We start from the raw sequence: 26,342 nt of genomic DNA, 5'->3' as shown, positions 1-26,342 counted from the left end.
AGGAGTTACACATATCCTGTCTCTCCTGCCTCTCACTGTATACAGATTACTGACTGTCCAGCCACCACCTTATTATACTGAGGTGCAGGAGTTACACATATCCTGTCTCTCCTGCCTCTCACTATATACAGATTACTGACTGTCCAGCCACCACCTTATTATACTGAGGAGCAGGAGTTACACATATCATGTCTCTCCTGCCTCTCACTGTATACAGATTACTGACTGTCCTGCCACCACCATATGATACTGAGGAGCAGGAGTTACACATCATGTCTCTCCTGCCTCTCACTGTATACAGATTACTGACTGTTCTGTTACCACCTTATGATACTGAGGTGCAGGAGTTACACATATCATGTCTCTCCAGCCTCTCACTGTATACAGATTACTGACTGTCCAGCCACCACCTTATTATACTGAGGTGCAGGAGTTACACATATCCTGTCTCTCCTGCCTCTCACTGTATACAGATTACTGACTGTCCAGCCACCACCTTATGATACTGAGGAGCAGGAGTAACACATATCATGTCTCTCCAGCCTCTCACTATATACAGATTACTGACTGTCCAGCCACCACCTTATTATACTGAGGAGCAGGAGTAACACATATCATGTCTCTCTTGCCTCTCACTGTATACAGATTACTGACTGTCCTGCCACCACCTTATTATACTGAGGAGCAGGAGTAACACATATCATGTCTCTCTTGCCTCTCACTGTATACAGATTACTGACTGTCCAGCCACCACCTTATTATACTGAGGTGCAGGAGTTACACATATCCTGTCTCTCCTGCCTCTCACTATATACAGATTACTGACTGTCCTGCCACCACCTTATGATACTGAGGAGCAGGAGTTACACATATCATGTCTCTCCTGCCTCTCACTGTATACAGATTACTGACTGTCCTGCCACCACCATATGATACTGAGGAGCAGGAGTTACACATCATGTCTCTCCTGCCTCTCACTGTATACAGATTACTGACTGTTCTGTTACCACCTTATGATACTGAGGTGCAGGAGTTACACATATCATGTCTCTCCAGCCTCTCACTGTATACAGATTACTGACTGTCCAGCCACCACCTTATTATACTGAGGAGCAGGAGTAACACATATCATGTCTCTCTTGCCTCTCACTGTATACAGATTACTGACTGTCCAGCCACCACCTTATTATACTGAGGTGCAGGAGTTACACATATCCTGTCTCTCCTGCCTCTCACTGTATACAGATTACTGACTGTCCAGCCACCACCTTATGATACTGAGGAGCAGGAGTAACACATATCATGTCTCTCCAGCCTCTCACTTTATACAGATTACTGACTGTCCAGCCACCACCTTATTATACTGAGGAGCAGGAGTAACACATATCATGTCTCTCTTGCCTCTCACTGTATACAGATTACTGACTGTCCAGCCACCACCTTATGATACTGAGGAGCAGGAGTAACACATATCATGTCTCTCTTGCCTCTCACTGTATACAGATCACTGACTGTCCAGCCACCACCTTATGATACTGAGGAGCAGGAGTAACACATATCATGTCTCTCTTGCCTCTCACTGTATACAGATTACTGACTGTCCAGCCACCACCTTATGATACTGAGGTGTAGGAGTTACACATATCCTGTCTCTCCTGCCTCTCACTGTATACAGATTACTGACTGTCCAGCCACCACCTTATGATACTGAGGTGTAGGAGTTACACATATCCTGTCTCTCCTGCCTCTCACTGTATACAGATTACTGACTGTCCAGCCACCACCTTATGATACTGAGGTGCAGGAGTTACACATATCCTGTCTCTCCTGCCTCTCACTGTATACAGATTACTGACTGTCCAGCCACCACCTTATTATACTGAGGTGCAGGAGTTACACATATCATGTCTCTCCTGCCTCTCACTATATACAGATTACTGACTGTCCTGCCACCAGGGGCGTAGCTAAAGGCTCATGGGCCCAGGTGCAAACTTTGAGTTTGGGCCCCCCTACGCATCTTCTCTCTAACTTTCAGCTGCATTACTGGGTCTCTAAAGTAACCCCTCAAAACAAAAATATATACATCAGAGACGAATAAAACAACTTTTATAACACGGCAGGCTTACAGTGGCGCAGTTCTATGTATGATCGTATACCTAAATAATGAAGTCACCAAATAAAGGTCATATACCAGCTCTACACAGTGAAAAATTAATACACTACAGTTGTATCCCGATTTCCCTTTTCTACTCTATCCATGCCAGACCGGCATGACTTCTTCCAGCCACCACTTGTCTCTTCACACAAACTACAAATTATGCTGTTAGCCCCAATAGCCCTCTTAGTGCCCTCTCCACCTTAAGGGCATGACCACACATGGCGGAATTCCTCCGCAACTGTCCGCATCAATGCCGCACAGAATCTGCGTTGCAGATTCTGCAGCGGATCTGCACAAAATGTGCAGAAAATTGATGCGGACTGGCCGCTGCGGACTGCAGGAAAAGTGCTTCTCTTCTCCCTATTCAGTGCAGGATAGAGAGAAGGGACAGCACTTTCCCTAGTGAAAGTCAAAGAATTTCATACTTACCGCCCGTTGTCTTGGTGACGCGTCCTTCTTTCGGCATCCGGCCCGACCTCCCTGGATGACGCTCCAGTCCATGTGACCGCTGCAGCCTGTGCTTGGCCTGTGATTGGCTGCAGCCGTCACTTACACTGAAACGTCATCCTGGGAGGCCGGACTGGAGAAAGAAGCAGGGAGTTCTCGGTAAGTATGAACTTATATGTTTTTTTACAGATACATGTATATTGAGATCGGTAGTCACTGTCCCGGGTGCAGAAACAGTTACTGCCGATCGCGTAACTCTTTCAGCACCCTGGACAGTGACTATTTACAGACGTCTCCTAGCAACGCTCCCGTCATTACGGGAGCCCCATTGACTTCCTCAGTCTGGCTGTAGACCTAGAAATACATAGGTCCAGCCAGAATGAAGAAATGTCATGGTAGTAAAAACAATACGCTCCGCAGCACACATAAGATCTGCGGACTTCATTGCGGAATTTTGACTCTCCATTGAAGTCAATGGAGAAATTCCGCCATGAGTCCGCAACCAGTCCGCCACTGCTCCGCAACAGACAGAGCATGCTGCGGACACCACATTCCGCTCCGCAGCCTATGCTCCGCAGCGGAATTGTACGCAGCGTCTAAACGAACACTGCTAAATTAAAGTGAAAGTCAATGGAGAAACGGCTCCGCTGCGGATTAACGCTGCGGAGTGTCCGCAGCGGAATTTAAGTGAAATTCCGCTATGTGTGAACCCGCCCTAATAGTGGCCCCATTTGTGCCCCAAACTGTACTAGTGCCCCCTTTTGTTCCCTACAAAGTAATAGTGCCCCCACCACAAAATCAGAATGCCTTTTTTGTGCCCCACAGTAATACCCTCCTTTGTGCCTTATACAGCCACAATACCAACTTTTTTGCCCCCCACAGTATATTTGATCATTCTCTTATTGCTGGAGGCGATCGAGAGACCAGGGGTCCCAAACCCTCTGAGCCTCCTCACTGCACCCCTGCAGTAAAGAGGAGCTTGAATGGAGCGGCTGTTGAGCATACGCCCGCCGCACCATTCACGGTCTATGACAATGACGTAAATAGACTTTGAATGGAGCAATGTAGAGTGCATGCACGATCACTGCTCCATTCAATGTCCTGCTTACAGTGAGGAGGAATGGGGGGGGTTTGGAGCCCCAGTTCTCATGATTGGTGGGTGTCCGAGCGAAAACAAAATGATCACTAAGGATAGGTGATAATTTATGATTCTGGCAAAAAAAACAACTTTATAAACCTTTAGGAGCAGCCTCTTTATTTTTTATAGTTTCCTAATGGACACTGGCATAGCAGAGCTGTGTGCTTCACATTACAGCACAGCTCCAGACCTCCAGTAATGTGCAATCATGACCCACAGTAACCTCTAGCCCCCTTATCAGTGTCTTCCCGATAACTGGAGGCTGAGCTGTCCTGTGATGAATTATGACCCTCAGTAACCTCTTATCAGTGTCCTGTCTGCGCTGCTCTCACTGCTGAATCCTCCCGTTCTGTCCTCTATTTGCAGGATGGAAAGAACAGAGAGAGAGAGACAGCAAAGATCAAACAGTATAGGGAAAAACCACTAAAGAGAGACAATGTAATTACAAGAGATGCCTGTCCAGACCTCACATGGATGCGGGGAAACGAGCAGGGATGAGACATGAGCTTTTTCCTTACACAGCGTGCGGCAGTGTGTGTATCTAGGCTCCTCCTCCCCTGTCTCCTCCAATCCAGTGCCTCAGAGCACAAGAAGGGAGGGGGAGTACACACGCTGATACACACAAGCTACTGCTCATGCGCTGTGTAAAGATCGATTTTTATCTAAGAAGCAATGATACGGACACTAAGTGTGGCGAGGGGGGCCCGTGGGCCCCTCAGGCTTAGGGGCCCGGTCGCAACTGCGACCGCTGCGACCCCTATAGCTACGCCACTGCCTGCCACCACCTTATGATACTGAGGTGCAGGAGTAACACATATCATGTCTCTCCTGCCTCTCACTGTATACAGATTACTGACTGTCCAGCCACCACCATATGATACTGAGGTGCAGGAGTTACACATATCCTGTCTCTCCTGCCTCTCACTGTATACAGATTACTGACTGTCCAGCCACCACCTTATGATACTGAGGTGCAGGAGTTACACATATCATGTCTCTCCTGCCTCTCACTGTATACAGATTACTGACTGTCCAGCCACCACCATATGATACTGAGGTGCAGGAGTTACACATATCCTGTCTCTCCTGCCTCTCACTGTATACAGATTACTGACTGTCCAGCCACCACCTTATGATACTGAGGTGCAGGAGTTACACATATCATGTCTCTCCTGCCTCTCACTGTATACAGATTACTGACTGTCCAGACACCACCTTATGATACTGAGGTGCAGGAGTAACACATCATGTCTCCCCAGCCTCTCACTGTATACAGATTACTGGCTGTCCAGCCACCACCTTATGATACTGAGGTTTAGGACTTTCATATATCATGCCTCTCCTGCCTCTCACTGTATACAGATTACTGACTGTCCAGCCACCACCTTATGATACTGAGGAGCAGGAGTAACACATATCATGTCTCTCTTGCCTCTCACTGTATACAGATTACTGACTGTCCAGCCACCACCTTATGATACTGAGGAGCAGGAGTAACACATATCATGTCTCTCCAGCCTCTCACTTTATACAGATTACTGACTGTCCAGCCACCACCTTATGATACGGAGGTGCAGGAGTTACACATATCCTGTCTCTCCTGCCTCTCACTGTATACAGATTACTGACTGTCCAGCCACCACCTTATTATACTGAGGTGCAGGAGTTACACATATCCTGTCTCTCCTGCCTCTCACTGTATAGAGGTTACTGACTGTCCAGCCACCACCTTATGATACTGAGGTGCAGGAGTTACACATATCATGTCTCTCCTGCCTCTCACTGTATACAGATTACTGACTGTCCAGCCACCACCATATGATACTGAGGTGCAGGAGTTACACATATCCTGTCTCTCCTGCCTCTCACTGTATACAGATTACGGACGGTCCAGCCACCACCTTATGATACGGAGGTGCAGGAGTTACACATATCCTGTCTCTCCTGCCTCTCACTGTATAGAGGTTACTGACTGTCCTGTTACCACCTTATGATACGGAGGTGCAGGAGTAACATATCATGTCTCTCCTGCCTCTCACTGTATACAGATTACTGACTGTCCAGCCACCACCTTATTATACTGAGGTGCAGGAGTTACACATATCCTGTCTCTCCTGCCTCTCACTGTATAGAGGTTACTGACTGTCCAGCCACCACCTTATGATACTGAGGTGCAGGAGTAACACATATCATGTCTCTCCTGCCTCTCACTGTATACAGATTACTGACTGTCCTGTTATCACCTTATGATACGGAGGTGCAGGAGTAACACATATCATGTCTCTCCTGCCTCTCACTGTATACAGATTACTGACTGTCCTGTTACCACCTTATGATACGGAGGTGCAGGAGTAACACATATCATGTCTCTCCTGCCTCTCACTGTATACAGATTACTGACTGTCCTGTTACCACCTTATGATACGGAGGTGCAGGAGTAACATATCATGTCTCTCCTGCCTCTCACTGTATACAGATTACTGTCTGTCCAGCCACCACCTTATTATACGGAGGTGCAGGAGTTACACATATCCTGTCTCTCCTGCCTCTCACTGTATAGAGGTTACTGACTGTCCAGCCACCACCTTATGATACTGAGGTGCAGGAGTAACACATATCATGTCTCTCCTGCCTCTCACTGTATACAGATTACTGACTGTCCTGTTATCACCTTATGATACGGAGGTGCAGGAGTAACACATATCATGTCTCTCCTGCCTCTCACTGTATACAGATTACTGACTGTCCTGTTACCACCTTATGATACGGAGGTGCAGGAGTAACATATCATGTCTCTCCTGCCTCTCACTGTATACAGATTACTGTCTGTCCAGCCACCACCTTATTATACGGAGGTGCAGGAGTTACATATATCATGTCCCTCTCTCTGCTGTACAATGTGGTCTTCAAACAACAAGTCCATTTCTTAATATAATGTATCCCATGATCTCCTTCCCATGCAGCTGACATGTAAGTCGTCTTGTGATGTCTGTGTCCCTCATACCTGCGTGTGCTGTGCTGGAGAACCTGCTCCTCCTTTCGGTGCTGTAATTCAGACATATATGTCATGATGCGACTATTGCACACCAGAAGACTTTTTGCTGCTTCCAACGCCTGTCCTTTCTGTGTACATGCTCCCAGAAGCTTGACCGCCCCCTCCCGTATCCGAACCTCATGGTCAATACGTTTCTGGATGTCCGTATCCTGCAAGAAAAGATGCCGGGAGTCAGACTGAGAAATATACCTGGCAGAAGGCAAACAAACATATTCTGCTTTGTGTACTAGATGTCGGGGGTGAGCTGGTGATCTAAGGTCCCCCCATGAGGACAATTGGATTCTGCCTTATTGGGGGTTGTTTTCCTTCCTCTAGACTAATTCTGCAGGACAGGAGTTCAATTTGGGTCTATCATTAACCTTACTTACTATCTGGCACCAGGCAGATAACCCAGAATATATACTCGGCACCAGGCAGATAACCCAGAATATACACTCAATACCGGACAGATAACCAGAATATAAACCAGTCACCAGGCAGATAACCCAGAATATATACTCAATACCGGGCAGATAACCCAGAATATAAACCAGTCACCAGACAGATAACCTAGAATATATACTCGGCACCAGGCAAATAAACCAGAATATATACTCAGTACCGGACAGATAACGAGAATATAAACCAGTCACCAGACAGATAACCTAGAATATATACTCGGCACCAGACAGATAACCTAGAATATATACTCAATACCGGACAGATAACCAGAATATAAACCAGTCACCAGACAGATAACCTAGAATATATACTCGGCACCAGGCAAATAAACCAGAATATATACTCAATACCGGACAGATAACGAGAATATAAACCAGTCACCAGACAGATAACCCAGAATATATACTCAGCACCAGGCAGATAACCCAGAATATATACTCAATACCGGACAGGTAACCAGAATATAAACCAGTCACCAGGCAGATAACCCAAAATATAAACCAGTCACCAGACAGATAACCTAGAATATATACTCAATACCGGACAGATAACCAGAATATAAACCAGTCACCAGGCAGATAACACAGAATATAAACTTGGCACCAGGCAGATAACCCAGAATATATACTCAGCACCAGGCAGATAACCCAGAATATACACTCAATACCGGACAGATAACCAGAATATAAACCAGTCACCAGGCAGATAACCCAGAATATAAACCAGTCACCAGACAGATAACCCAGAATATATACTCAATACCGGACAGGTAACCAGAATATAAACCAGTCACCAGACAGATAACCTAGAATATATACTCAATAACGGGCAGATAACCAGAATATAAACCAGTCACCGGGCAGATAACCCAGAATATAAACCAGTCACCAGGCAGATAACACAGAATATAAACTTGGCACCAGGCATTTAACCCAGAATATATACTTAATACCGGACAGATAACCCAGAATATATACTCGGCACCAGGCAGATAAATATTCCCCTGACACCAGGCAGACAATCCAGAATATATACCTGGCACCAGACAGTCAATGAAGAATATATACTTGGTACCAGACAGACAACCCAGAATATACACCAGGCAAAAGGCAGACAACCAAAAATATAAGCCTGGCACCAGGCAAACAACCCAGAATATATACCAGACACCAGACAAAGAACGCATGATAAATACCAAGCACTAGGCAAAGTACATAGAATATATAAACGGGACCAGATTATATAATTCACACCAGACAGATAATTTTTTTATATATAACTGACACCAGGTGGACAGCACAGAATATATACCAGGCATCAGAAAGAGAACAGCAAATATACTGTATACTTGGCAGTGGTCACTTTCAGAGAGGAGGGGGCACAGGCTGTGTGTGGTCACTGTCAGAGAGGAGGGGGCACAGGCTGTGGGTGGTCACTGTCAGAGATGAGTGGGCACAGGCTGTGGGCGGTCACTGTCAGAGAGGAGGGGGCACAGGCTGTGGCTGGTCACTGTCAGAGGAGGGGCACAAGCTGTAAGTGGTCACTATCAGAGAGGAGGGGGCACAGGCTGTAAGTGGTCACTGTCAGAGAGGAGGGGGCACAGGCTGTGGGTGGTCACTGTCAGAGGAGGGGGCACAGGCTGTAAGTGGTCACTATCAGAGAGGAGGGGGCACAGGCTGTAAGTGGTCACTGTCAGAGAGGAGGGGGCACAGGCTGTGGGTGGTCACTGTCAGAGATGAGGGGGCACAGGCTGTGGGTGGTCACTATCAGAGAGGAGGGGGCACAGGCTGTAAGTGGTCACTGTCAGAGAGGAGGGGGCACAGGCTGTGGGTGGTCACTGTCAGAGGAGGGGGCACAGGCTGTAAGTGGTCACTGTCAGAGAGGAGGGGGCACAGGCTGTGGTGGTCACTGTCAGAGAGGAGGGGGCACAGGCTGTGGGTGGTCACTGTCAGAGGAGGGGGCACAGGCTGTGGGTGGTCACTGTCAGAGAGGAGGGGGCACAGGCTGTGGGTGGTCACTGTCAGAGGAGGGGGCACAGGCTGTGGGTGGTCACTGTCAGAGAGGAGGGGGCACAGGCTGTGGGTGGTCACTGTCAGACAGGAGGGGGCACAGGCTGTGGGTGGTCACTGTCAGAGAGGAGGGGGCACAGGCTGTGGGTGGTCACTGTCAGAGAGGAGGGGGCACAGGCTGTGGGTGGTCACTGTCAGAGGAGGGGGCACAGGCTGTGGGTGGTCACTGTCAGAGAGGAGGGGGTACAGGCTGTAAGTGGTCACTGTCAGAGGGGAGGGGCACAGGCTGTGGGTGGTCACTGTCAGAGAGGAGGGGGCACAGGCTGTGGGTGGTCACTGTCAGAGGAGGGGGCACAGGCTGTGGGTGGTCACTGTCAGAGGAGGGGGCACAGGCTGTGGGTGGTCACTGTCAGAGAGGAGGGGGCACAGGCTGTAAGTGGTCACTGTCAGAGGAGGGGGCACAGGCTGTAAGTGGTCACTGTCAGAGGAGGGGGCACAGGCTGGGTGGTCACTGTCAGAGGAGGGGGCACAGGCTGTAAGTGGTCACTGTCAGAGATTTTGTGGGGGGGGCACAGGCTGTAAGTGGTCACTGTCAGAGATTTTGTGGGGGGGGGGCACAGGCTGTGGGTGGTCACTATCAGAGATTTTGTGGGGGGGGGGGCACACAGTGAAGACACAGATGCATGAGCTATAAATACAACCGGTAGCAGAAGACCCCCTGCAGCTGACACCGACCCCCACACTGGGGTCATCAATGCCACACGCTGCAGACATCTGCACAACAACTTGTCACCACTGAACATCCACAGTAACACAAACACCATATATATATATATATATATATATATATATACTATACACACACACACACATACACACACATACACACACACATACACACACTATGCATACACAGACACCATATATACACACTATACAGACACACCATATATACACACTATACACATACACACACACACACACCATATATACACACTAGACACACACACCATATATACACACTATACACACACACACCATATATACACACTATACACACACACCATATATACACACTAGACACACACACACACCATATATACACACTATACACACACACACACACACACACACACCATATATACACACTATACACACACACCATATACACACACTATACACACACACACACCATATATACACACTATACACACACACACCATATATACACACTATACACACACACACACACACACACACACACCATATATACACACTATACACACACACACACCATATATACACACACACACACACACACACACACACCATATATACACACTATACACACACCATATATACACACTATACACACACACACCATATATACACACACACTATACACACACACACACACACACCATATATACACACTATACACACCATACATACACACTATACACACACACACACCATATATACACACTATACACACCATACATACACACTATACACACACACACACCATATATACACACTATACACACACCATATATACACACTATACACAATATATGCACACTATACACACACACCATATATACAAACTATACACACACACACACACACACACCATATATACACACTATACACACTCACACACACACCATATATACACGCTATACACACACACACACCATACATACACGCTATACACACACCATATATACACGCTATACACACACACCATATATACACATACTACACACACACACACACATACCATATATACACATACTACACACACACCATATATACACACACTACACACACACACACCATATATATATACACACACACTACACACACCATATATACACACCCACTATACATACACAAACACCATATATACACACACACTATATACACACCATATATACACACACTATATACACACAAACACCATATACACACACACCCTATATACACACTATATACTCAAAAACCTTATATACACACTGTACACACAAACACCATATATATACACACACACCATATATACATACTATACATATACACACACACCATATATACACACAAACACCTTATATACACACTATACACACACACACCATATATATACACTATACACACACACACCATATATAAACTATACACACTCACAAACACGATATATACACACACTATACACACACACAACATATATACACACTATACACACACCATATATACACACTATACACACACACACACACACCATATATATACAAACACACCATATATACATACTATACATATACACACACCATATATATACACAAACACCTTATATACACACTATACACACACACACACACACACCATATATACACACACCATATATATACACACTATACACACACGCCATATATAAACTATACACACACACAAACACCATATATACACACACTATACACACAACATATATACACACTATACACACTCCATATATACACACACCATATATACACATAAACACCTTATATACACACTATACACACACGCCATATATAAACTACACACACACACACACAAACACCATATATACACACACTATACACACACAACATATATACACACTATACACACTCCATATATACACACAATACACACACAAACAGCATATATATATATATACACATACACACTATACACAGAAACACCATATATACACTTACTATACACACATACACCATATACACACACATATACACACGACACACACACAGAAACACCATATATACACACACTATACACACAACATATATACACACTATACACACTCCATATATACACACACCATATATACACATAAACACCTTATATACACACTATACACACACGCCATATATAAACTACACACACACACACACCATATATACAGACACAAACATCATATATACACGCTATACACACACACACACACCATATATACACACTATACACACACACACACCATATATACACACTATACACACACACACACACACACACACACCAAATATATACACTATATACACAAACACACCAAATATACACACTATACACACGCAAACACAGTATACACGCACAAACACCATAGATATACACACACACACACACACACACACACCACATACATTGAAATCTATGGTTTTACATATCAGGACATAAAAACAAAACATCATTAGAAGGTCATAAAATGTGGTAAATCCAACCTCAGGTGAACAACAACATGACAAATTACCCATTTTCCAAAAACTAGGCTAAAATGGAAAAGCCATGTGTGAAAAACTAAGTACACCCCATGAGTTTGTGGAAGCTCCTTCAGCAGCGCTGGATTTCTGTGCGACTTTCTCAGGCTCTTAGGGGGATTTTGGCATTTGGGACTTTACGACGCGGCTTCAGATGATTGAGGTTTCTGGCGTTTGTTTCTGCTCGGCTCTCTTCAGGTCTGGCCACAGCGTTTCCATTGGGTTGAGGTCTGGACTGGGACATTTCAGAACCTCCATTCTTCAGTTTCTGCTGTACTTGGGATCCTTGTCCTCTTGGATGACCCAGTTTTGGCCGAGCTTTAGCAGTTGGATAGACGGCCTCACATCTGACTCTAGAATACTTTGGTATACAGAGGAGTTCATGGTCGACTCATTAACTGCAAGGTGCCCAAGTCCTGTTGCTGCAAAATGCCCTAATCATCGCCCTCCACCCCATACTGGACAATTGTATGAGGGGCTTGTGCTGATATTCTGGGTTGGGTTACCTCCACACGTGGCACTGGGCATTACGACCAAACATCTCCACTCTGGTCACGTCGGTCTGGAGGACAATGTTCCAGAAGTCGTGTGGTTGTTCAGATGAAACTTTCCAAACTTCAGCCGTGCTGCCATCTTGTTTCTAGACATTAGAGGCTTTCTCCTGACAAACCTTCCACATAAGCCATGCTGCCCGTGTCATTTTTAGAAAGAAGAGGTTTTCTGCTGGCAACCCTCCCACACAAGTCATACTCATTCAGTCTTTTTCTAATTGTACTGTATTACAACCAGCGGGGTGTGGACCTAGTGGGCTACTCCACCAGTTTGACTTAGACCCATCTCTAAGGGTGTTATCTAAGTAACCTCTCTGGCCTTCCCCCTTTAACCCCCGTACAGGGATCTGGACTTCACTGCGGGGAGACTGCCAAGTTGTTACCTCTTGAGGTGGTCCCAGTGAGAGTAGCGGCTGACCCAGCTGACCAGGATACAACGGTGTAACACATTAATGGCACAGGCAGATAATACCTTAGCAGATGGATGTGGATAAGACGACACAGTTCATAATAGGCAGAAAGCTTCAGGATCGTCTCAGGTAGTTGGATACAGACTGGCCAGAGACAACGGGATGCAGACTGATGGTGGACAACAGGATACAAACTGGCAGCAGGTAGCTGAACAGAGGATGGTGCCGGATGGAGGGATACAGGCTGGTAGACGATAGCTGGATACAGGCTGGTAGACGATAGCTGGATACAGGCTGGTAGATGATAGAGGGATACAGGCTGGTAGACGATAGCTGGATACAGGCTGGTAGATGATAGCTGGATACAGGCTGGTAGAAGACAGCTGGATACAGGCTGGTAGACGATAGCTGGATACAGGCTGGTAGATGATAGCTGGATACAGGCTGGTATCGGATAGCTGGATACAGGCTGGTAGACGATAGCTGGATACAGGCTGGTAGACGATAGCTGGATAGAGGCTGGTAAAGGATAGCTGGATACAGGCTGGTAGCGGATAGCTGAACAGAGGATGGTGCCGAATGGATGGATACAGGCTGGTAGACGATAGCTGGATACAGGCTGGTAGACGATAGCTGTATACAGGCTGGTAGATGATAGCTGGATACAGGCTGGTAGAGGATAGCTGGATACAGGCTGGTAGACGATAGCTGGATACAGGCTGGTAGATGATAGCTAGATACAGGCCGGTAGCGGATAGCTGAACAGAGGATGGTGCCGAATGGATGGATACAGGCTGGTAGACGATAGCTGGATACAGGCTGGTAGACGATAGCTGTATACAGGCTGGTAGATGATAGCTGGACACTGGCTGGTAGCAGATAGCTGGACACTGGCTGGTAGCAGATAGCTGGACACAGGCTGGTAGCAGAGAGCTGGATACAGGCTGGTAGCGGATAGCTGGATACAGGCTGGTAGAGGATAGCTGGATACAGGCTGGTAGAGGATAGCTGGATACAGGCTGGTAGAGGATAGCTGGATACAGGCTGGTAGAGGATAGCTGGATACAGGCTGGTAGAGGATAGCTGGATACAGGCTGGTAGAGGATAGCTGGATACAGGCTGGTAGCAGATAGCTGGATACAGGCTGGTAGGGGATAGCTGGATACAGGCTGGTAGAGGATAGCTGGATACAGACTCGTACCGGATATCTGGATACAGACTAGTAGCGGATAGCTGGATACAGACTGGTAGCGGATGGCTGGATATAGGCTGGTACCGGATATCTGGATACAGACTAGTAGCGGATAGCTGGATACAGACTCACACCGGATATCTGGATACATACTAGCAGCGGATAGCTGGATACAGACTCGTAGCGGATAGCTGGATACAGACTGGTAGAGGATAGATGGATACAGACTGGTACCGGATAGATGGATACAGACTGGTACCGGATAGATGGATACAGACTGGTACCGGATAAATGGATACAGGCTGGTAGAGGATAGGTGGATACAGGCTTGTAGAGGATAGCTGGATACAGGCTGGTAGAGGATAGCTGGATACAGGCTGGTAGATGATAGCTGGATACAGACTGGTAGCGGATAGTTGGATACAGACTGGTAGAGGATAGCTGGATACAGACTGGTACCGGAAAGATGGATACAGACTGGTACCGGATGGATGGATACAGACTGGTAGGGGATAGCTGGATATACACTGGTAGCGGGTAGCTGGACGCAGGCTGGTAGAGGATAGCTGGATACAGACTGGTACTGGATTGATGGATACAGACTGGTAGCGGATAGCTGCATACAGATTAGTACTGGATAGATGGATACAGACTGGTAGCGGATAGATGGATACAGGCTGGTAGAGGATAGCTGGATACAGACTGGTAGCGGATAGCTGGATATAGACTGGTACCGGATAGATGGATACAGACTGGTAGAGGATAGCTGGATACAGATTAGTACTGGATTGATGGATACAGACTGGTAGCGGATAGCTGGATACAGATTAGTACTGGATAGATGGATACAGACTGGTAGCGGATAGATGGATACAGGCTGGTAGAGGATAACTGGATACAGACTGGTAGCGGATAGCTGGATACAGACTGGTAGCGGATAGCTGGATACAGACTGGTAGCGGATAGCTGGATACAGACTGGTAGCGGATAGCTGGATACAGACTGGTAGCGGATAGCGGGATACAGACTGGTAGCGGATAGCTGGATACAGACTGGTAGCGGATAGCTGGATACAGACTGGTAGAGGATAGCTGGATACAACTAATAACAGATAGCGGGTGAGGACTGGAATCACGATGCAAACAGGAACCTTTGCAGGACACAACTAGATTGAACCAAAGTTGCTCAGGAACCAGGTGAACAGTGGAGGTGCCTTAAATAGTCCAGGAGCAATCAGGAAGTGGCAGAGGAGTGTTTGAATTGCGAGTGAGCGCTGGCCCTTTAAGAGGTGGCCGGAGCGCATGCACTAAGAACAATACTGCAAGATAAGACACACACAGGAGTCGCCGTGGCCGGGACGGACAACAGGACTAGGCTAACCTGTTGAGGCCGGTGGAGATGCAGCTCTTGGATATTTGCAGTCCCTCTGGGCATTGCAAGGTTTGACCTCGTGGTGAATCTGTTGGGACGTCCACTCCTGGGCAGATTGTCAACTGTCTGGAATGTTTTCCACGTGTGAATAATCTTCCTCCCTGTAGAGGGATGAACTTAAAATTGTTTGGAAATCACCCGTCCCAGATTGATGGGCAGCGACAGCTGCTTCTCTAAGATCATCGCTGAAGTCTTTCCTCCTCGGCATTGCATTCCTCCCAACCAGAAGAAGTATTGCAAAGAGGAACACATTTTTTCTCTGTTAAGCCACGCCTCTAACCATGCCCAATCCCCGCCCATATACACCCAGTTCAGCCTACGCAGTACCGTGCCCCCATAGTGCCCCTCACACAGTATAATGCCCCACATTGGCCTCCAAACAGTATAATGCACCCATAGCTGCCCCATATAGTATTAAGTCCCTATAGTAGCTCCCACACAAAATAAAGCCACCACAGTGCCCCCACGCATTATAATGCCTCATAAGCTGCCTCCACACAGTATAATGTCCCCATAGCTGCCCCCACACAGTATAATGCCCCCATAGCTGCCCCCACACAGTATAATGTTGCCCCCATAGCTGCCTCCACACAGTATAATGCTGCCCCCATAGCTGCCCCCACACAGTATAATGCCCCCATAGCTGCATCCGCGCAGTATAATGCCCCATAGCTGCCCCCACACAGTATAATGTCCCCATAGCTGCCACCACACAGTATAATGCCCCCATAGCTGCCTCCACACAGTATAATGCCCCCATAGCTGCCCCACACAGTATAATGCCCCCATAGCTGCCTCCACACAGTATAATGTCCCCATAGCTGCCTCCCACACAGTATAATGCCCCATAGCTGCCCCATACATTATAATGTCCCCATAGCTGCCTCCACACAGTATAATGTCCCCATAGCTGCCTCCACACAGTATAATGCCCCCATAGCTGCTTCCACACAGTATAATGCTCCCATAGCTGCCTCCACACAGTATAATGTCCCCATAGCTGCCTCCACACAGTATAATGCCCCCATAGCTGCCTCCACACAGTATAATGCCCCCATAGCTGCCTCCACACAGTATAATGTCCCCATAGCTGCCTCCCACACAGTATAATGCCCCATAGCTGCCCCATACATTATAATGTCCCCATAGCTGCCTCCACACAGTATAATGTCCCCATAGCTGCCTCCACACAGTATAATGCCCCCATAGCTGCTTCCACACAGTATAATGCTCCCATAGCTGCCTCCACACAGTATAATGTCCCCATAGCTGCCTCCACACAGTATAATGCCCCCATAGCTGCCTCCACACAGTATAATGCCCCCATAGCTGCCCCCACACAGTATAATGTCCCCATAGCTGCCCCCACAGTATAATGTCCCCATAGCTGCCCCCACACAGTATAATGTCCCCATAGCTGCCTCCACACAGTATAATGCCCCCATAGCTGCCTCCACACAGTATAATGTCCTCATAGCTGCCTCCACAGTATAATGCCCCCCATAGCTGCCTCCACACAGTATGATGCCCCCATAGCTGCCTCCACACAGTATAATGCCCCCATAGCTGCCTCCACACAGTATAATGCCCCCATAGCTGCCTCCACACAGTATAATGTCCCCATAGCTGCCTCCACACAGTATAATGCCCCCATAGCTGCTTCCACACAGTATAATGCTCCCATAACTGCCTCCACACAGTATAATGCCCCCATAGCTGCCCCATACATTATAATGTCCCCATAGCTGCCTCCACACAGTATAATGTCCCCATAGCTGCCTCCACACAGTATAATGCCCCCATAGCTGCTTCCACACAGTATAATGCTCCCATAACTGCCTCCACACAGTATAATGTCCCCATAGCTGCCTCCACACAGTATGATGCCCCCATAGCTGCCTCCACACAGTATAATGCCCCCTAGCTGCCCCATACCTTATAATGTCCCCATAGCTGCCTCCACACAGTATGATGCCCCCATAGCTGCCTCCACACAGTATAATGCCCCCATAGCTGCCCCATACAGTATAATGCCCCCAAAGTGGCCTCCCTAAGCCAGGTCCCACGACTAGTGGATGAGGTACCTCTGTTCCTCCGGTCTGTGCTATGAGTGGCTTGATGACATCACTACATCACGCCTGTCTGCACCGAACCGCTCACAGTCGGTATCTGTAGTGAATGGTGGAGCAGGGAATTGCCGGCTCCCTGCTGCCCCATTGGATTCAACTGTATATGAGGATGCAGATGTAGTTGAAACTGGGACATACCCCGGCCATCCGGGACAGCAGAACACCGCCCAGAGTCTGGGACTGTCCCGCTGGAGTCAAAACGATTGAACAGATAAAAACAAGGGGACATATACAAAAACACAGAAAAAGGCCATACTTACAAATGGACACAGCCAGGTCAGAAACGCTGATGAAGGCGAGTGAGCAGGTGCTTAAATAATAATAGCCACTCCCACTAGTCTTGAGGGGAGGGGCGTGTGGTGCATGGGATGTGTAGTAAGAAATAATAAATGAATAGTGTATGTGCAAGTGTAATGATGTAAGTGAAATATAGGGGGCAGTAATGAGTAAAGTGCCTCAAAAAAAATAATAATAATGGGGTGCAAGTGTGTGAAACATGGAGGGATAGTGTGTACGTCATGAGGCGCAACGTGTATAGCCAGGTAGAAGCCTATTTGTGACGCCTTGATAATTCATAGAGCGGGCTACCCTGCTTGCTAAGCCAAACAACAACACACCATGCTCTCCCAGCTCACCCGGCTGTGTCCAAAAGAAGCGAATATAAGTACTAGTCAAAACGATTGGGAGATATAGCATTGTGGTGACACACACCAGAATCCTCCAGACCAGAAAACTGTCAAAACTTCTGCTTTTATAGAGGTCACTCTGATGATGGTCAATCAGAAGCAGTAAGGGTGTACTTAGTTCTCCACACATGACTTTTCGATTTTGGAATAGTTATTTGTAAATAAATGATGACACGGTGTCATTTGTATCAAGTGTTGTTCATCTGGGGTTTTATTTACCTAATATTAAGACCTTCTAAGGACCAGATGTTTTATTATGTCCGGATACCTAAAACCATAGAGTTCAAAGAGGGCACACTTGTTTTTCTCAAGACTCATATATATATATATATATATATATACATACATAGACAATATATGTACACGGACACACAGTATATACACTATATATACACAGTGGAGTCCCACTATTATGGACAGCAGCTAATATCCAGAGTAACCGGAGTGTGCAGCACTGGCAGCAGGTAATATCCAGAGTAACCGCCGCGTGCAGCACTGACAGCAGTAGACGGGCAGGTAGTGATCAATAAGGTGCTGGTCGGTTGTCTCAGGTATATGGCGCTGTGCTGACTGCAGAATATCTCACATTTCCTGAAGGGTGCGTGGGGGGAGGGTCCATAGAGCCAACAAGACGATCGAGGTCCCAGAGATGCACCATTGGGTTCAGGTCTGGAGAATTAGGGGCCGGGGAAGTACTTGGAAGTCTTGGTTGGGCTCTTCCTGTCGGACATTTCCAGCCGTGTGACATGTCGCATTGTCTCGCTGGAAGATTCCACCTGCCGCAGGGGGGACGTGATCTGACACAATGGATTCATACCTAGATCTCTTCAGAGCCGTCCACATTGATGAGTGGCCTAGAGAATGCCATGAAATAATCCCCCGACCAGAACGCTGCCGTCACCGGCTCGTGTTCAACCAGCAATGGCTGCCGGGGGTTTGTTCTCGGATGTTTCTCGCCTGACGCCAACATCCATCCGTTCCATGAAGCAGAAAACGTGACTCATCGGAGAAGACGACCCTTTGCCAATCATCCATCGGAGAAGACCATCCTTCACCAATCGTCCATCGGAGAAGACGATCCTTCACCAATCATCCATCAGAGAAGACGATCTTTCACCAATCATCCATCAGAGAAGACGATATTTCACCAATCATCCATTGGAGAAGACGATCTTTCACCAATCATCCATCGGAGAAGACGATCCTTCACCAATCATCCATCGGAGAAGACGACCCTTTACCAATTATCCATCGGAGAAGACGACCCTTTATCAATCATCCATCGAAGAAGACGATCATTTGCCAATCATCCATCGGAGAAGATGATCTTTCACCAATCATCCATCGGAGAAGACGATCCTTCACCAACCATCCATCAGAGAAGACGATCTTTCACCATTCATCCATCGGAGAAGACGATCCTTCACCAATCATCCATCGGAGAAGATGATCCTTCACCAATCATCCATCGGAGAAGACGACCCTCTACCAATTATCCATCGGAGAAGACGACCCTTTACCAATTATCCATCGGAGAAGACGACCCTTTACCAATTATCCATCGGAGAAGACGACCCTTTATCAATCATCCATCGGAGAAGACGATCTTTCACCAATCATCCATCGGAGAAGACGATCTTTCACCAATCATCCATCGGAGAAGACGATCTTTCACCAATCATCCATCGGAGAAGACGATCCTTCACCAATCATCCATCGGAGAAGACGATCCTTCACCAATCGTCCATCGGAGAAGACGACCCTTTATCAATCATCCATCGAAGAAGACGATCATTTGCCAATCATCCATCGGAGAAGACGATCTTTCACCAATCATCCATCGGAGAAGACGATCTTTCACCAATCATCCATTGGAGAAGACGATCTTTCACCAATCATCCATCGGAGAAGACGATCCTTCACCAATCGTCCATCGGAGAAGACGACCCTTTACCAATTATCCATCGGAGAAGACAACCCTTTATCAATCATCCATCGAAGAAGACGATCATTTGCCAATCATCCATCGGAGAAGACGATTTTTCACCAATCATCCATCGGAGAAGACGATCCTTCACCAATCGTCCATCGGAGAAGACGATCCTTCACCAATCATCCATCAGAGAAGACGATCTTTCACCATTCATCCATCGGAGAAGACGATCCTTCACCAATCATCCATCGGAGAAGATGATCCTTCACCAATCATCCATCGGAGAAGACGACCCTCTACCAATTATCCATCGGAGAAGACGACCCTTTATCAATCATCCATCGAAGAAGACGATCATTTGCCAATCATCCATCGGAGAAGACGATCTTTCACCAATCATCCATCGGAGAAGACGATCTTTCACCAATCATCCATCGGAGAAGACGATCCTTCACCAATCATCCATCGGAGAAGACGATCTTTCACCAATCATCCATTGGAGAAGACGATCCTTCACCAATCATCCATTGGAGAAGACGACCCTTTACCAATTATCCATCGGAGAAGACGACCCTTTATCAATCATCTATCGAAGAAGACGATCGTTTGCCAATCATCCATCGGAGAAGATGATCTTTCACCAATCATCCATCGGAGAAGACGATCTTTCACCAATCATCCATCGGAGAAGACGATCTTTCACCAATCATCCATCGGAGAAGACGATCCTTCACCAATCATCCATCGGAGAAGACGATCTTTCACCAATCATCCATCGGAGAAGACCATCTTTCACCAATAATCCATCGGAGAAGACGATCCTTTACCAATTATCCATCGAAGAAGACGATCATTTGCCAATCATCCATCGGAGAAGACAACCTTTTGCCAATCATCCATCGGAGAAGACGATCCTTCACCAATGATCCATCGGAGAAGACTATCCTTTACCAATCATCCATTGGAGAAGACAATCCTTTACCAATCATCCATCGGAGAAGACGACCCTTTACCAATCATCGATGGTCCAATTCCGATACTGCTGTGCAAATTGAAGACTTTTTTGCGCTGCACCTTTGTTACATAGGAGCGGTGACCATCCGTCGGCTTCGGAGCCCCATACGCAGTCGGGTTCGCTGTTGTATTAGACCCACGTCTGGTCGCCTCCTGGTTGATTTTCACGGTGAGCTGCTCCACTGTAATGGGTCGTTCGGCCCTCGCGCACCTTCATAGCCGACGTTCACCTCTCACATCAATGGCACGTGGTGCTTTGCAGTTTCTATGTCAGTTATTTTCCCACATTTGTCCACTCATGATACACTGTCACCACAGCAGCACGCGAACAGTCCCCAAACTGCGCTGTGTGATAAATACCGTCTCCCTGGCCCAAAAGCCAATAATCAGCCCCTATAGCAACTCTGATAAATCGCCCGTTACCCATGACAACAACGATTGATATGTGATCAGACTATCGCACCCCGTATATATACCCACTGAAATGTGACATGACGTGTGTGTGCGTGTATATAGTGTGTATATACACAACTGTAAAGGATCTGCCAGACACAGCTTCTGTGTCGACGCCCGTGGGTAATTTGTCTGCACCTGCTCCTAAGTCTGAGAGAGTGACTCCATCTTCTATCACTCAGGCTGGCAGGCTTAGGAGTGGGAGAGCCTATCACAGCCTGGCCAGACGGAGCTAGCTCCCGCCCTCCCTCTATTTATACCTGCATTTCCTGCTCCTCCTTTGCCTGTGACTCTGCCTGATTCCTGGCTCTGCTGCTGCTGCTTGAACTATTTGTCCCTGCTTCATATTGACCCTGACTTACTGACTACTCTCCTGCTCTGTGCTTGGTACCTCGTACACTCCTGGTTTGACTCGGCTCGTTCACTACTCTCCTTCTCTGCGTTTTGTACCTCGTAGACTCCTGGTTTGACACGGCTCCTTCACTACTCTTGTTGCTCACGGTGTTCCCGTGGGCAACTGCCCCATTTCCCTTGGCTTCTGTGTACCCTTGTCTGTCGTGTACTTATTGAGCGTAGGGACCGTCGCCCAGTTGTACGCCGTCGCCTAGGACGGGCCGTTGCAAGTAGGCAGGGACTGAGTGGCGGTTAGATTAGGGCTCACCTGTCTGTCTCCCTTCCCCGGCATTACAACAACTATTCACATACACACACTATACACACACACACACTATACACATACACACACTATACACATACAAACACACTATACACATACACATACACACTATACACATACACTATACAAACACACACTATACACATACACTACACACTATACACTACACACACACACACACACACACACACACACTATACACATACGTACCAGATCAGCATCGATCAGCATAGCAGACCACCCTATAAAGATGCGTCATTCACATTCTATTTAATTCATTTGTCTTCAGGCCAAAAACCCCTAAGGCCCTGTTCACACAGTGGTGGAATTTTTGCGGCAGAACCCACCGCGGATTCCGCCACAAAATTCCGCCTTTCATTAATGTTTCAATGGAAGTCGAAAGCTTCTTTTCAAGCTAGCGGGAAAAAGAAGCGTTCTGCCCGATCTTTGTGTGGTTTCCTCCCAAAACTCACATTTAAGTCAATGGGAGAAGGAATCCTCCTGCCGATAGCAAGATTAATGCAGCAGGTCCTGCCAAGCAAAATCTGCCATGTGAACTGACACTAACGAGTGTGTGAAGCCTGAACCAGAGCCCTATATATTAGTGTCAGGGGCTTCTTGTGCATCCCCCACTGACTTCACAACCCGTATTAACTACTTTGGTAGCTACTGTTTAACATTGTCTCACTATCCTCTCCAAGGCTTCTCCTGTGCTGCACCTCCATCATCAGTCATACCATTGTCTCACTATCTCCCCCAGGTCTTCTCCTGTGCTGCACCTCCATCATCAGTCATACCATTGTCTCACTATCTTCTCCAAGGCTTCTCCTGTGCTGCACCTCCATCATCAGTCATACCATTGTCTCACTATCTTCTCCAAGGCTTCTCCTGTGCTGCACCTCCATCATCAGTCATACCATTCTCACTATCTCCCCCAGGTCTTCTCCTGTGCTGCACCTCCATCATCAGTCATACCATTGTCTCACCATCTCCCCCAGGTCTTCTCCTGTGCTGCACCTCCATCAACAGTCATACCATTGTCTCACTATCTTCTCCAAGGCTTCTCCTGTGCTGCACCTCCATCATCAGTCATACCGTTGTCTCACTATCTCCCCCAGGTCTTCTCCTGTGCTGCACCTCTATCATCAGTCATACCATTGTCTCACTATCTTCTCCAAGGCTTCTCCTGTGCTGCACCTCCATCATCAGTCATTCCATCGTCTCACCATCTCCTCCAGGTCTTCTCCTGTGCTGCACCTCCATCATTAGTCATACCATTGTCTCACTATCCTCTCCAAGTCTTCTCCTGTGTTGCACCTCCATCATCAGCCATAACATTGTCTCACTATCTCCTCCAAGGTTTCTCCTGTGTTGCACCTCCATCATTAGTCATACCATTGTCTCACTATCTTCTCCAAGTCTTCCCCTGTGTTGCACCTCCATCATCAGTCATACCATTGTCTCACTATCTCCTCCAGGTCTTCTCCTGTGCTGCACCTCCATCATCAGTCATAACATTGTCTCACTATCTTCTCCAAGACTTCTCCTGTGCTGCACCTCCATCATCAGCCATATCATTCTCACTATCTCCCCCAGGTCTTCTCCTGTGCTGCACCTCCATCATTAGTCATAACATTGTCTTACTATCTTCTCCAAGACTTCTCCTGTGTTGCACCTCCATCATCAGTCATACCAGACTTACCCTCTGGCGCCCTGCAGACCGTCCTCCTAGGATGACGTTTCATCCCATGTGACCGCTGCAGTCTGTGATTGGCTGCAGCTGTCACATAAAATGAAATGTCATCCCAGGAGGCCGGCCTATACAAAGTAACAGAATTCTGTGTAAGTATAAGATTTTTTTCTGAGTTGCAATTTTTGCGTCTTTTCCGCTGCAAAATTTGCAACATCTGCTATTTGTTTTACCTCCCCGTTAAATTCAATGGGGAAAACCCGCAACAAAAAAGCAAATACAATTGACAATTTCTGAGCGTTTTTTTCCCACTTATTTGTGCAGCACGTGGAGGGGATTTGTTCAAATTTCATTCATCCACTCTGCTGCTACTGTATTATGCGGCGGACTTTCTGAAACAAAATACGTTGTGGAAAATCCGCCGCATTTGCGCTACGTGTGAACTTACCCTTACAGTTAAAAAAAATTATTTATTACAATTCAGTAGAGCTCTGGTCCAACACAAGCATCAGAAGTGTCCAGATAAAAAACGTCTTCACCTCTTCTAGAACGTTGTGGAAGCTTTTCTACATAAATATGCATCGGGTCACTGGACAATGGCAACGCTAAATATAATGTAAGGGCATCACTGTGTAACCTGATTGTACAGAACTGCAGACATCGTGACATTGTGTCCCTCTACCACCCTACTCTGTGACAACGCCATCCCCCTCTCTGGTCCCAATTAGAAACTATGAAAGGGTTAAGCTTCGGACGTTAGCAGCGTGGGGGCAAGGCAGACCCCAATGTCCTCTCTAAATGTCAGGACACAATGAGAGACACAGAAATCATTGTGTGATCGGCATCTCAGACCAAGCCTGGGTGTCAGCGGGATAAGCAGATCTCTTATACTGAACATATAATATAAATCTCACGGTAATAGATCAAGGTTGGTGGAGACTCCAAGAAATATCAGGTGGCTCATCACTGATCTCCACAAACAGTTACATCTACAGTGGATCATGTCTGTTACATCTACAGTGGATCATGTCTGTTACATCTACAGTGGATCATGTCTGTTACATCTACAGTGGATCGTGTCTGTTACATCTACAGCGGATCATGTCTGTTACATCTACAGTGGATCATGTCTGTTACATCTACAGTGGATCATGTCTGTTACATCTACAGTGGATCATGTCTGTTACATCTACAGTGGATCGTGTCTGTTACATCTACAGTGGATCGTGTCTGTTACATCTACAGTGGCTCATGTCTGTTACATCTACAGTGGATCATGTCTGTTACATCTACAGTGGATCATGTCTGTTACATCTACAGTGGCTCATGTCTGTTACATCTACAGTGGATCATGTCTGTTACATCTACAGTGGCTCATGTCTGTTACATCTACAGTGGATCATGTCTGTTACATCTACAGTGGATCATGTCTGTTACATCTACAGTGGATCATGTCTGTTACATCTACGGTGGATCATGTCTGTTACATCTACAGTGGATCATGTCTGTTACATCTACAGTGGATCATGTCTGTTACATCTACAGTGGCTCATGTCTGTTACATCTACAGTGGCTCATGTCTGTTACATCTACAGTGGATCATGTCTGTTACATCTACAGTGGATCATGTCTGTTA

At 46.9% G+C, this 26,342-nt stretch overlaps 1 protein-coding gene across 5 annotated transcripts in view; it reads right to left on the bottom strand.

Annotated features, from left to right (window-relative positions):
- Positions 1 to 26,342, bottom strand: part of RTKN (rhotekin) — a 105,942-nt gene that overhangs the window by 44,363 nt on the left and 35,237 nt on the right. For all 5 annotated transcript variants that reach the window (XM_075855309.1, XM_075855287.1, XM_075855302.1 and 2 more), the window contains one exon: positions 6,748 to 6,947. In XM_075855309.1, the coding sequence (XP_075711424.1) occupies positions 6,748 to 6,947 (200 nt within the window). The remainder of the gene's footprint in view (positions 1 to 6,747; positions 6,948 to 26,342) is intronic.

Source organism: Rhinoderma darwinii, chromosome 1 (genome assembly GCF_050947455.1).
Source record: "Rhinoderma darwinii isolate aRhiDar2 chromosome 1, aRhiDar2.hap1, whole genome shotgun sequence".
Lineage (NCBI taxonomy): Eukaryota > Metazoa > Chordata > Amphibia > Anura > Rhinodermatidae > Rhinoderma > Rhinoderma darwinii.
The sequence above is the reverse complement of the archived record's forward strand: the minus strand, read 5'-3'. Positions and strand labels throughout refer to the sequence as shown.